The 13,933-nt window shown below is 53.5% G+C and overlaps 4 protein-coding genes across 4 annotated transcripts; 3 read left to right on the forward strand and 1 right to left on the reverse strand.

The window, feature by feature from the left end:
* Positions 1-374: 374 nt before the first annotated feature.
* On the forward strand, positions 375-1,511 carry PODANS_6_2880 (uncharacterized protein; the record flags this gene model as incomplete). Its single annotated transcript, XM_001910171.1, has 1 exon — positions 375-1,511. One exon carries the CDS (start codon positions 375-377, stop codon positions 1,509-1,511), a length of 1,137 nt encoding a protein of 378 aa, XP_001910206.1.
* A 907-nt stretch (positions 1,512-2,418) lies between these two features.
* On the forward strand, positions 2,419-3,290 carry PODANS_6_2870 (uncharacterized protein; the record flags this gene model as incomplete). The annotated part of the gene is made up of 2 exons (XM_001910172.1): positions 2,419-2,479; positions 2,524-3,290. 2 exons carry the CDS (start codon positions 2,419-2,421, stop codon positions 3,288-3,290), a joined length of 828 nt encoding a protein of 275 aa, XP_001910207.1.
* An 884-nt stretch (positions 3,291-4,174) lies between these two features.
* PODANS_6_2860 (uncharacterized protein) lies at positions 4,175-5,447 on the forward strand (the record flags this gene model as incomplete). The annotated part of the gene is made up of 2 exons (XM_001910173.1): positions 4,175-4,280; positions 4,429-5,447. 2 exons carry the CDS (start codon positions 4,175-4,177, stop codon positions 5,445-5,447), a joined length of 1,125 nt encoding a protein of 374 aa, XP_001910208.1.
* Positions 5,448-6,212: 765 nt separating this feature from the next.
* On the reverse strand, positions 6,213-9,810 carry PODANS_6_2850 (uncharacterized protein; the record flags this gene model as incomplete). Its single annotated transcript, XM_001910174.1, has 2 exons — positions 6,213-8,010; positions 8,075-9,810. The coding sequence occupies 2 exons, from the start codon at positions 9,808-9,810 to the stop codon at positions 6,213-6,215; spliced, it is 3,534 nt and encodes a 1,177-aa protein (XP_001910209.1).
* Between the last annotated feature and the right edge of the window lie 4,123 nt (positions 9,811-13,933).

The raw sequence follows: 13,933 nt of genomic DNA on the forward strand, positions 1-13,933 counted from the left end.
CAGGGAAGTGATCGACAAGAGTGACGCACCGCCCGGATTCTTACAGCTCAACCACCATCCACGCTTCACCAACGCGGGGTATGGGGTAAAAATCAGGTTATTCGTCCGGGAACACAAAGAACAGAAAAAAGTTAGTTATATCCCCATCCCCATGTCCAGACGGGGAAAATGGAATTTCAAAAAGGGGTGTGTGCTTGTTCAATAAAGAATTCCGTCAAAAACAACAAATATTTGTCATCTGGTCTTGGCAAGGGTGAATAGGGGTCGCTTCAAGACTCAAAGTCATCACTCATCACCTCACTAGTTTCATCTCATGACACTTTTTTTTCTTCACTTTTTATGATTTACGATCTATAGAGAGAAAATAATCTGTAATGCCTACCCGTCCATCAAGATTACCCCGGCGCATCAGTCATTCCACGCCCCCGAGCACAACGTACGCTCGGGATTACGCCGAACACGACGATGATCATGACAGTTCCAGAGGACCGCGAAGGGGTCGAGCAGATGATCAACATCATCGACGACACAGAAGAAGGAGGAGTGTCGAGTCAGACGATGGAATTTACCATGATCCAAGAGATCGCCGCTCTCACAAGAGTCGAGGAAGGGGAAGAAGTGTCGACTCAGACGACGACACTTCCCGCGAGTCAAGAGAGAAGCGCTCTCGCAGAAGCCAAAGAAGGGACAGAAGCACCGATTCCGAGGACAGCACTTACCACGGCAGGTCCCGACATCAAAGCCGAAAAAGAGACAGGAGCATCGACTCACAAGACAAGCGCCACCACTCGCACGACGAAGAAACCTCAAGACGAGGTCGACATCGATCAGTACGCCACCCCCTGAGAGGTTCACACCGGTCGCCATCTCGATCATCATCAGCCTCTTCCTCCTCATCAGAGAGCGACTTTGACCGTGTCCGTGACCCTTCCCCCAAACAGCCCGGTCGTCTCCGCCGCCTAGCCCGCAGCGTCAGCCGTCTAGGTCGTCGTCGCAAACCATCCGTCTCATCGCGTTCCAGGTCCAGGAGTCGCAGGGGCAGGGAAGACTCGCACCTCCGCTCCAGATCCCACCCACCCCACCACCACCACTCCTCATCAAAACGCAACGAATCCCACTCTCCCGCAGACATCATCTACACAGCCGCACGCACCGCCTTTGAAGCAGGAGCAGTGGCCGCTCTCAAGCTGCGGGATGATCCCTCGCCATTGATAGGTGCCAAAGGTGGCAAGATTGTCGCTGCCGCCGTCGGAGCTGCTGTTGTCGACACGTTCATCGACCAAAAGCACCCTAAGCGGAAAGGAGGGTTGAGACACACTGTCATGAGGCAGGCTACTCAGATGGCGATAGGAAACATCGTTATGCCGGCTGTCATACACGCTGATAAGAGACACGGAAAGGGAGTCCCAGTGCAGACAAGTGTAAGGGGCAAAAGTGCATGGTTTGGGAATATGAAGGCTGCTGGTGCAAAGGCCGGAGGGGGCGTGAGAGCGGGTGGTGGGAGGAGGTAAGTTGGAGAGATGCATAATTTTCTGCCGTTGTACCATGTTTGGTCTCGTTTCATTATGGGTGCTGACTGCGGGATTGATGTCGTTCTGGAAGGCGGCTGCAATAATGACCTGATGTCTGTAACGAATAAAAGATTGGTAGAAAAAAGACATTAGAGATGGCGTGAAACAATTGACTTGCATTTACATGACAGCAAGAATGTAGCCTGCCTTTGTCAATCAGCGTTCTCCGAAACTGTAATTAGACGTTCTTCTAGGCCTGTCTGATACAGACAATATGAGCTCGCCTAGTCTTACCCACCAAACATCCCTTTGGTGGCATCTTTCACCTAGTGTCTCCAATTCGTGGCAGTAAAACGGTAGACTGTTGATATCTCCGCATCGCTGACCTTTATTAGTGCGCACTTTGAAGGGGACCGTCGGGTCTAGGCTGGAAACCGACAGCTTTTTATCTCTGAATATCAGGCCCAAGGCCATTGAACGGGCATCGGTTCCTGGTCCGGCTCCTGTACAGAGGCAGGTTCCTGTCTTAGATCTTGGCATGGACTCGGTGTCCGGCAAAAACAACACTAGGGAATGTCGGACGGCGGTTTATTGCCGCTTTAAGGTATTCAGCTCCAGCCGGTCAGCCACGGACTCTCTCCAAATCGGACCCCGAACCAGCTTATGTGAGGCGCTCTGCAACGGCGCTCTAAGCAAGACCGATGCGGTTGTTTAAATAGAAAGGCAACGGCCGTAACGGTTTGATTCAGAGTCAGCCTCACCTTCCAAGCATTGTCCCAGTGGTTTTCTGTAGATAGCATCCAGACTTACAAAGAGCCTCTTCCCCGAATCCACCGTCCATCTCGACCTCGACTTGCTACATTCCAACATCTGATCTCGCTAGGCAACCCACCAAGTCAAAAAAAAGATGAGAATTCTAGGTCTCCATGGTCAAGGGACAAGTGCCTACATCTTCAAATCTCAAACAGGTAAGTTGCAATGCCCCAAATCTTATCAGATCGCACACTTACAGATGCAATAGTTGCTTTGAGAGCAAAGCTCCCAAAAAGCTACGAATTCGACTTTGTTGATGCCCCATTTCATTGCGCCCCAGCACCAGGTATCAAGGTCTTGTTCGACTCCAGTCATTACACTTGGTGGCCAAAAGCGACCATCAACGGCATCAAAGGTGCGCACAAGTGGTTGATCGACTACATCGAGGAAAACGGACCCTACGACGCCGTGATTTGCTTTTCCCAGGGCTGCTCCTTAGTTAGCAGCTTCCTTCTCTACCACAACCTCGAAACACCCGAGGAACCTCTACCATTCAAAGCAGCCATCTTCATCTGCGGCGGTCTCCCTCTCGGTGTCCTCGAAGATCTCAACTTGCCCATCACAGAAAAGGCCCATGCTGTCAACGATGCCACGGGTGCGCTGCTCAAGAAGAAGGCCGGCGCATTGATTGATCTGGCGAAGAATCTCGACAAAATCAAGCCGGGCATGGGACTGTGGGACGACGTCAACGGGTTGCTTCACGACCCGTCAAAGATGCCAGACGAGACAGATGTGTTTGGGATTGACTTTACCGCCATGCCAAAGGAAGCCATGATCAAGATTCCAACAATTCACATCTACGGTGCTAAGGACCCAAGGTGGCCATCGAGTGTTCAGTTGGCGTACTTTTGCGAGAACAGGAAGGAGTACGATCACGGCGGTGGACACGATATCCCTCGGTCGACGGACGTTTCCATCAAGATTGCGAAGATGTTGGAGGATTTGAGGGAGGAGATTGGAGCATAATGCTTGTCGGAAAAGTAATTGATGGTACTGGCATAATATCGGCGTTTGATCGTGGGGGCGGGTTTGTGTTGTTCGGGCTCGGCTTATCGGTATTGCGTTTGGGACTCGGGCATTTGGATATACCATTTGGCGATAAGAGCTCATAAGTTTCGATGATTTTGGAGACTTAGAGTGACGATGCAAGAAAGAAAAGCGATTGTAATCAACAGTGCGTTTGCTCAGAGGGAAGGCGCACGCAAGGCTAGGAACAGGTACCTTGATTTTGGCAAGTACAAGCAGTCACTGTCGCAGGAGTTCTTTCCATGCAAAAGTAATACATCTAAGAATCAGGCTTCGTATCCTCTTATTTTCATAAGATTTAGATTCTCCATCAGTATTACTCCATTATGCAAGGTACTGGTGAAGGGCCATCAACCTCGACTTATACGGTAGGCGCGTTGAACCCTAACCCTCACCGGCCACACTCTGACCGACGATGTATCAGGAGCCTGATGCGAAACATCAGAAACAATTGCGCAAAACTTCTTATGAACTCCATATGGTGTCTTTTGCGTCCTAAAAATCACAAGAAACCCATTTGGGCATCTCCGTGTCGTCATTGCAGCAAAGCTGAGGGTCCCGGCGAAGCCCGCCCCGCCGAAGACCGAGTTCGGCCGTCCGCTATCAGCGGGGCAAAATCCGCGCTTGTTATCGGTCACCACCGACATCAATTAGTGATAAAGATCCTGGCCGATAGATAAGCATCAACGTCATGACGGGAAACTTGGGAAGATATAAGAGACGGCTGCTCTCCTTGTTTGACTTCAATTTTAGCTCCTCATCCTCAGCCCGGACTTACAAGACAGAACAAATCAAGAACCTTTAAACCCCAAACACTCACAACCATGCCTTCAGCCACCGGCCCCGTTGTCCAACCTCTCACGCCTCCCGAGGGCTCCAAGATCAACTTCGGAGCCACCATCACAGGCATTGACATTGAGAACCTCACTGGTAAGACATGAAAAAGCATCATACATGATGAAAAAATGTGACCTCTGTAGAAAAGGGAGAATACCCGTGAAATCGGTAACCTCCTCGGTAAGCCACCCCAATCATCAAACTAACCCCAGAACACCCTCCACTAACATCCCCCACCTAGACTCTGACTTTGCCCTCATCCGTGACGCCCTCTTCACCCACCAAGTCGTAATCTTCAAATCCCAATCCCACGTCTCCCCACGCGCCCAATACGAGCTCACCAACCGCTTCGATCCCCTCGCAACCTCTTATGGTCATGGCAAAACAGTAGACGCCAAACGCTCCATCCTCCACCCCGACCTCAAAACAATCCCCCACCAGCCCCAAGTCCAAGTCATCGGCAACGGCTTTGTGTCTTCCTACGAAGGCCTTCAAAACATCACCCTCCGCCACCCCCACCACAAAACCTTCCACGCCACCTCCATCCCCGAAGCCGACGACCTCACACACACGAGGTTCTACAGATGGCACATCGACGCCGCCCTCTACGGCCTCGCCCCTCCCATCGTGACCACCCTCCTGGCAGTCAAAGTCCCCTCTGGCCGCAGGCAAATCTGCCGTTACGACGACGGAACAGGGGATGAGCTCTCCGTCCCCTTGGGAACCACAGCTTTTGTCTCGTCATGCACCTCCTACGACATCCTCTCCCCCAAAGACCAAGCCTTTTGCCGTTCCACCCGCGTGGAATACGCCCCCCACCCCTACATCTGGATGTCAGGCGCCAAATCCCGCTCTGACGGGCTGGGTATGGTCTCCCAAGGCAAAGAAATTCCTCTTGGGGACCTCCCCCCTATTGAACAAGACAAGATCCAGATTTTGCCCATGTGCTGGAAGAATCCTGTCACGGGAAAGCTAGCGCTGCAGGTGCACCCTTCTGCGATTAGAAAGTTGCACTTGGCTGATGGGACGGTGATTGAGGATTTGGCGGAGGTGAGGGAGATTGTGCATAGGCTGCAGAGGCCGGGGATTGCACCCGAGTATGTCTACGCGCATGACTGGGAGGAGGGGGATTTTGTGCTTTTCCACAACAGGGGGGTGTTGCATAGTGTTGTGGGCGCGTTTGCCGAGGAGGAGGTGAGGTTGTTTAGGCAGTGCAATGTTGCGGCGAGTGAGTTTCCTTTGGGGCCTGATGATGAGTAGATCAAGCTAAGGGTTCGACGAGAGGAGGGGAGGTTAAGGGTTTAGACTGTATTGTGCTTTCTTTGAGATTTAGATAGGTAGTTTTGTTTAGCGTGCAATAGGTATTATCATCCTTTCTTTTTTAAATATCAGCGCTTGAGAGTGATGAGACACAGCTGAGGCAATAGAACAACCATTACTGTCGTTTAGGGCAGGGGAACAAATAAATTCAATCATTTTCTTTTCTTTCTCATGACCGAGACCCTCACCAACCCAAAACACCAACCCAAAACACCAACCCAAAACACCATCCCCCTCCTCAACCTACCTGTACTTAACTCTCATGACAGCCTGAGATATACACACAATGTCAGACAAATCAACCAATAGAATAGCAGGTAAAGACAGAGCAAAACAAATACCCATAAAAATAAAAAATAAAAATAAATTAACAAAAACCCCATGATATCATCAACCATTCATGTCGTCATTCCTATGCCTAAAACAATGCCTATGCTTCTCGATGCCCCTTCATCCATCATCACATCACGTCAGGTACCAAATTGTACAAAGTCCATTGATATCATAACTTCATAACAGAAATTCTTCCCTCTCCCAACGTAATGATCGCTTCGCTTCGCTTTGTTTGCTTGTGGTAGTGGTGGTGGTGACACACGTGATAAAGAAAAGTTGACGAGATCCAGAATGTCCCAAGAAAAAAGAATAAGAAATACAATAAAATAGCCAAAGAAAAATCCAAAAATGAGGACAAGAAAAAACAAAACGCTATCCCACAATCGTCGCAGGGCCACCTCCTCCCATTGTATCCTCAGGCGGGCCAGGCTCAATATAATTCACCCACTCCGACACTCGATGCAAGCCTCTCCCAGATCCGCTCAGGCCAGCCTGCATCGAGGGCTTGGCCTCAGTCTTGTTGTGCTCCCGGTGAGCTTGCGTGGCCCGTCTTCGGATGTGAGGAGCACGGGCAGAACCCCCGCTGGGATCCCACTCATGCAGTCCCATGCCCATGCCCGGGGGACCAAACCATTCAGGTGTCGGTCCTCCTGGATGACGGCCGGAGACGTAGATGTCCTCCTCCATGGTGTGCCTGCGAGGCATATGCGAAATAGCCGGTGGCGGCACCGGAGCGACCGGAATTGATGGACCACCTCCGTGTCCGTGCATCATTGCTGCTGCCGGGTGCGATGCGGTGCGAGAAAGAGGCGGTGGTCCTCTTGTAGGACTCAGCGGCCCCTGGGGCACCATCGCACTCATCATGCCCATGTGTCCCATGTGTCCGGGCGGTCCGACAGGGCCAACTCCGATGGTGGTCATAGGAGCAGGTGGGACGGCGTGGCCCATCCCGCCCATGTGGTAGGCTCCTGGACTCTGTCTGCTCTCCGGGTTGAAACGATCGGCGAGCCGTTTGTCGAATGACGACGCTCGGCGTCTCTCGGGCGAAGGAGCACGGAGTCTATCGTCAGGATGAGCCAGCTGTCTTTCGGGCATTGCCATGTGCCTCTCTGGCATCTGCTGTTGTTGTCTTTCCGGCATCGGGGCGTGCCTTTCCGACATGGAGGCGTAGCGGTCAGGAGTGGCCATGTGTCGTTCAGGAAGCTGCATGTGTCTATCCTGGGGTGCCATGTGCCTTTCTGGGATCTGCATGTGCCTCTCGGGCGCGAGCATGTGTCGTGGCTTCTGCGGAATCTCCATCGCCATGGGTGCTCCTCTTTCTGGGGATGGGAAACGCGTCGGGACTTGCCAACCATCGGGTGACTCTTCGCGCCGCTCCTGAGCAAATGGATGGTGTCTATCCAAAGAACGCGGCCGTCTCGCAGTAAGGAATGTTTGTCGTCTTTCGGGCGAGTACGGTCTCCGTCTGTCGGCTGTGTAGTTCTCGGCAGCAAACTCCTCATATCGCTCCGGCGAAGCATAGCGCGCCGCTCTTTGAGCATAGGCCTCGGAGGCATAATCAGCGCGCGGCGCGGCCCGAGGTGGTACTCGGTCGAAGGCGGGGCGTGAGGGTGGCTCAAATGCCGAACGAGGCGGTGGCGGCGCCATGGGAACATGTGTTTGCGGAGGTGATGGTGCAACAACCGTTGCAGCCCTCCCAGCTCGGAAATCACCGTTTCCAAAAGACGCTCCGCGGCTCCGAGCTTCGATGCGTCGTCGGGGTTGTTCTTCAAAGTCAAAGACGTTGACACCTGCCCTTCCTCTACCGTACTCGGCCTGGTCATCGACATGACCAAAAGCATCATCAAAAGAATGCATCCGGCGAGCATGATGAGGTTCTTCACGGACTTCCATACGCCGAGCAAGATATGGTTCTTCCTCGTAGCTCGATGGGCGAGGCTTTACAGTGCCTGCATAAGAGGCCGGGAATCCCGACCGTAGAGCCTGGGGAGAGGGAACACGAGATGCGTACTTCGGCGCAGATGCAAAGGGATTCGGGGGTTCGTCCATCAGCGTCCTCATGCGGTCTGCGGCTGCTCGAGGTACAGCTTGGACCGAGTTATTCGTCATGGGGCATGCGCACGATTTCCACGGACCGCCACAAAGCATACAGAACTGAGCACCACAACGGCTGATAGGGACAGGTTATTAGCTGGGAACCATCATGATTGCGGTGGCATGGAACCTGGACTTACCACTTCATATGGTTGCAGCCTTCAGCGAGTTCGACCATGTGATGGCACTGATAACAGGTCTGGTATGTATCTCGCTTGGATTGCGGCATGAACTGTGCTGTGTTCTCATCGCCTGGGCAGTTGTACTGCGGATGCCACAGTCCATGGCAAGCACAGCAGACTTTTGTTTTGCAGTGAGTGCATTTTGCCTGCCCACGCCCGTTCTCCTGACGAATGTTGTCGGGCTGGAACCACCTGCCACACCGTTCCTCTGGACAATATATGCGGCTTCTGGTCGTATACTCACGGTATTTTCGGTTCCACTCGGCTTTGAAATCTTCACCCAGCAGTTTGTCGACGTGCTTTGGTGGGATGGGCTCTGCGGTACAACATCGAGGGGGCATATGCTGTGGGCCTCGGAGAGACAGCTCAAAGCTGCGCACCAGGCAAGTGTTGCACATGCGATGTGCGCACTTGAGCTTGGCTGTGTTCTCAACCAGAGTCTTGTTGTCTCTGCATGAGACACAAGTGGTAAACCTCTTGGGTTGTTGCCTCTCCAACTGCATGTTATTGGCAGCTGTCGGATCGGCAAACATGGACCGCTTGGAGCTGAAGCTCTGTGACGACGCATGGTGTGACCCTTCTATGGTGGTGTTGGCTCTTCTGAACACTGAAGGGGCCCTCGACACATAAGCGTCTGACTCATACTGCCTGGTCGACGGTCTATCGCCAGGGTTAGCTACTACTGAGAAATACTGCCTATTCGGAGGCGGTTGACAATACCTTCTGGTTCGGGATTTGGACCGAGCCCGGTCGCCATCGAGACTCGGAGCACGGGAAACGTCTCTCGGACGACGATAGGCATCCGGCTTCACCGACGCAGCTCGAGAGGGTGCTCGGGAAGGGGCTCGGGATTGAGCTCGCGATCTTCCTACACCTACCGATTGCTCATACCTTGTCGATGCAAAATCCGGCTCCGGATCTGGATCCTCATAGACGACCTCAATTTCGGGCTCCTCTGTGCGCCGGTTGAGGCGCTCATGCATGGACGGTGCGGGAGGGGGTACCGGGGCGGTGGGAACAGCCGGAGGCTTCCTTCTCCGGGTAGGCTGTTGAATAACCACTTCCTCCAAAGAATCCTCGGTCACGTCAGTTTCGCCCTCAGAATCGGACATGGAAGTGCGGGGTGAGCGCCTAGATTCAGGAGTGGACCTGTAGCGGTGAGCGGAGCGAGAACTCTGGTCGCGACGAGATGCCATCGTCTGGCGGCTTGCTGGCCGCGATGGACGTATAGGCGGCTCATCATCGTCGTCGTCGTTGTCATATGAAGGGCGATGTTGCATACGGCGGGCCATGGCCTTGGTGTCGACCAAGGGCACGGTGGAGTTGGGCCGCATGGCAGCAGTCCGATGTCGAGAACGGGACGGCGGCTTGGACGGGAGGTCGGAGTCCTCGGAGTCGGTGGGACTCGGGAGCTGTTGACGCTGCTTCGAAGGACGTCGAGATGGTTGCTGCTGCTTGGGAGGCGACGCTTGGGCGTCGTCTGAGTCGTCAGAGGACTCGACAATGTCTATGTCTATGTCTATATCCCCATGACGTTTCGGGTGAGGCGACGGACGGGGTCGTGGCCCACCGGCTGATGTCCAATCGTTTTGGGACTGGGGCTCCGGCTTGGGAGATTTTCCTGTGCGCTTCTTCCGCACACTGCTTCGCGAAGTCCTAGGCCCGCCCTGTTGCTGGTCTTCGACGTCGGCCATTCGATCGATTCGTCTTGGTCCCCGTATTACTCGCTCACTTCAACGACAACAGGACAACGGGTCTGGAGTCTGATGGGGCACAAAACACAACAAGATGGCGTGTTGACAGCCGCTTTGGCACTCTGAGTGCCTCTGTGCCGCGGCAGGTGGACGGTGGAAGAGAATTGCGACGGGGGGTAGACGAAGCGTCGGCCAGATGGTCCAGTGTGGTTGGACGGCGGAGGCGGGTCTGCAGATGCCCCAGAGCTGCGATTGGGCTCACCGGCTTCCCACTTGGACCACTTGCATTGCCAGCACAACACAATTCCTTCCGACAGCCCACGGTGCCACCCCTTGGCTTTGCCCTGGGCTCGCCCCAACCACGGATGAAAAACCGGCAGCAGCCTAATAAATACCTGACCCGTCCTAGCTTGCAAGTGCTCTCTGCAGACAGCTGAAGGATCACCAGCTTTGGGCACCGCCGAGAACCGTGGAGGAGGGATCAGGCCTGATGCGGGAGTTCGGTCGGGTGGAGGAAGAGCGAGCGGGTCGGTCGTGGGCAAGGTGAGGTGAGTCAGGAGAGACGAGAGGGAAAGATGAGATGAGGGGTGATGACGGCCTGAGGCCTCGACCGTCGGAACGCTGTCTTGGGTGCTTGGGTCCTTCGCTTGCCGTGTTAGTGGAGAAAATCCCCCTTCCGAAGCATCAGTTGCCGGCCTTCTTCCAATGGGACTGCTATCACCTCACGACGCAGCTGACAGGCTAGAGTCGCGACCACTGTGACGCAGCCGACGATTGGACACAACGATCCCCGCGACCGACTGAAAAGGAGATGGCTGAACACAGAGAGGCGAGCTATCACATCACGTGATGCGGGCTTCGACAGTCCCAATGGCAGCACATTCCTGGACCCCCAGCTCATGCCAGCAGCCTCTTGTGGGAGAAAGCTGGAGGAGGGAGAAAACAGGTTCTGGTTTGCCGCGCTTATTTGCGTCAAGGCAACGATCAGATTGCCGGGAAGTGCCAGCTGGAAGACAATGTTAGGGTCAATGGATCGGGGGCCTCTATAACCCTTGAATCAAGGGTCTTGAATGCAGAGTGTTTTGTCAGAAAGCCATACCAGCGTCAAGAGAATCGCTGTCCTTTGGTTTGAACACCACTCTCCAACACCCAATTTGAGGGCTTTCGAGCTGTTGTTCATGCGAATAGCTGTTAGGCCTGATCCTAGTGTCGACCCAAAAGGAGGGGCTGTCTTGACGACGATCCTTCCCCGCATTCTGTCATGGAGTGGCCAGTGCGGCCCCGGCCTCCAACACAACACAAGCCGTTCAGCGGCACGGGGCGGAGGAGCGGCACGGGCGGAGGAACGACACGGACGGCAGCGGATCCCGTCCTATCGGGCGCAGGGGCCTTCCCCGGAGATCGATTCTCGGCGCTTGGAAACATCTTCGGCACCGAAGACTCCAGGTCCAAACCTCAAGCTTGACCGAAGACCCATGTATTCACGGACCGGTCGTCCTCCACAGCAACAGGAAGGACGGAGCACATCCCTATGGTTAACGATTACCCAAATGGCTCTAAAGTCCACATGCCGGCCGCTCCTCCGCTTCTAGCCTCCAGCGACTGCCACTTTACCCCATCATCAGATGCTGAAATGCCTCACGGGACTCCGATCAGCTGCAGGGGAAGATGCCAAAGCAACCATATCCCGACTCCCGAGACATGATTCCATCATTTGGTTGCACAACGGAGTCAACTACCGGCACACGGTACTGTACAGCACATCATGCCGTGGAACGCAAGACGGCGAACTGACCGGTCCGGGACATGCTCAAACGGAGGGGCCGGCAGTCGCAGCTTTCATCAGAACGGGCTCACCTTGAAGGCAACGTGATACAAGCCTTTTTGCCTGCTGCGGCGAAGGCTATCGGTATGACGGTGCGAGACTGGCTGCCCATTGACACAGTAGTATCCCCAACAAACGACACCCAAGACAAAAACCGACCGTTGAACAAGTTCCATCCCGTCCAAGATGCAACGATAAAAACACCAATATGGAACCCTCTGAGCATGGACGTCGGGATTGATCCCGAAAACTTGAGGCTTTAGCAAAAGCATCACCGACACTACAGAAGGCTGATGTAACTTTCAGATGTATCGCACTCGCTAATCATGCAACAAAACACTCAAGAGTCTACCACCGTACCTTATATTACCACTACCCACAAAGCCAGCGGCATTGAAAATTAAAAGGAGAAGAGCCAAAATGGACCCTTTGACGTTGCACTGTCGGCCCTATTTTTTCGCCGTGACTGACCTTGACACCCAGCAAAGGTAGGCCAGCGTAGCTTTCACAACCCATCTCAGATCGGACCATGATGAAATCATCATTATCATGCTGAATTAAGACGTCAACCACCATCTAAGAGGCCAGCGACGAATCTGACTGCCGGAATAATATGCACACTTCTCCCACCACCCTACCTGGATGAAACAAGGTAAGTCGAGCCGTCTCCATGTACTGTTCCGGTTCCACCACGTGGTTCCCCGAAAAGAAGCAGTACAATAACTTGGTTTCTAACAACGCCCATACAACTCTACACAACGTTAGACAGGCATTGATTGCCTTGTGCCCAACAAACATGTCGTATCACGGGCAGGTCTTCCGTGGCTGCCTTGTATCAGCACTACGGAAATCTGCTACAACTACCACCAGCCCTTTTGGTCTCGGAGTTGAGTGCTCAGGCCTGGTTGTAATGCTAGAATGACCGATTCACTGTTGATTTCTCGCGCATACCTCGCTGATTTCATCGTCAAGACGGTGAGGTTGAGTAGGTACAAACATCTACATCGATAACTACTCGCACTAACGAAGGGGAATTGCCCGCTCTTGGACCCAACGGCATCAAGCGAGATCACGTCTGTCTTCTTCCAGACCCCCGGAATCATCGCTTCTGATGTAGACGGTTCCCTAGGCTTGGTACGTGGGATCATATGGAGATTCCTCCTCGTTTCGTTTCAGCTTGAGGAAAATATTCCTATCTTTCGTCCGATGTCATCTCGGTCCCATCTCATCACATAATGACAGATGTGATAAGATCTGACAAAGCAAAACGGTTGTCTGAAGCCTTGCCGGTTCCATCCGATCTCATCTCGTTCAGGTACGCCATCTACCGTCCAAGGAAACGGTACCTGAATATCAAACCCCAGCTAGCTTAGCCAGACCACCTCGTCACATCGCATACTGCAGATCTAGTCCATCATGTCTTCATAATCAGGGTCTCACTCCGGTCCACATTCACATCTACACCCCTTCTGGTACGCACAGCACAACCCGAAAACGCGCGGAAACTTGGACACCACCGTGAGGCCAGGTATAGCTATCGTACACCTCAGCTTCACGCCCCTCGATCCCGCAATATTCGCCGCCTATCCACCATCATAAACCACCACCAGCCTCACTTGATCACCACATGAACCTCGCTACCACAACCCCAACATCTCCGGTCAAAGCTCAGGGTAGGTAGGTAAGTAGTCGTGGTAAGGTAGTGTAGCACAACTGCACCCTTTTTCCTTCGTGGCCACAGTCAGTCAGAACTGACCAAATCTCGGAGAATAAAAAACAAGAAAAAATTCACGCCTTTGTCAGCATTTACCAGACACAACAACCGACCCCAGCCACCACCATATGCCACACGCCTCCCCTATTTGGCCACTCACTTCATACTAATGCGTGTACAAACACGGCCTCGGAACTCCAGGCCGAAGATCCCCATCAGCATCTCCGTCCGCACATAGCCATCACCACACACATCACGCGCACACGCCAACTAGACCTGACCTTGACCAAGAAGGCAACCAACCCCCCTCTGCCTCGCCACGCCTGGTCGAGCAATAATTGTCCCAAAAGAGGTTCTCTCTCTTCCCCACAGGTGGCACACATTTTCCGAGCCGTGTTTCTCTCCTCCTTGTCGTGCAGTGAGGAGAGCACATATCCCAGAACAGGCCGCTCCACACCTTAACCTACGTAGGTACCTACCAACCTAGACAGTGCACATGGTGAACGTACTCCCGTCCGTAACCCACAATACATTGATCCTCCCGTCTTCCTGCGCGCAACATATCCCCCCTCCCATCCCGAGTC

The sequence above is a fragment of the Podospora anserina genome, chromosome 6 (assembly GCF_000226545.1).
Source record: "Podospora anserina S mat+ genomic DNA chromosome 6, supercontig 2".
NCBI classification, from domain to species: domain Eukaryota; kingdom Fungi; phylum Ascomycota; class Sordariomycetes; order Sordariales; family Podosporaceae; genus Podospora; species Podospora anserina.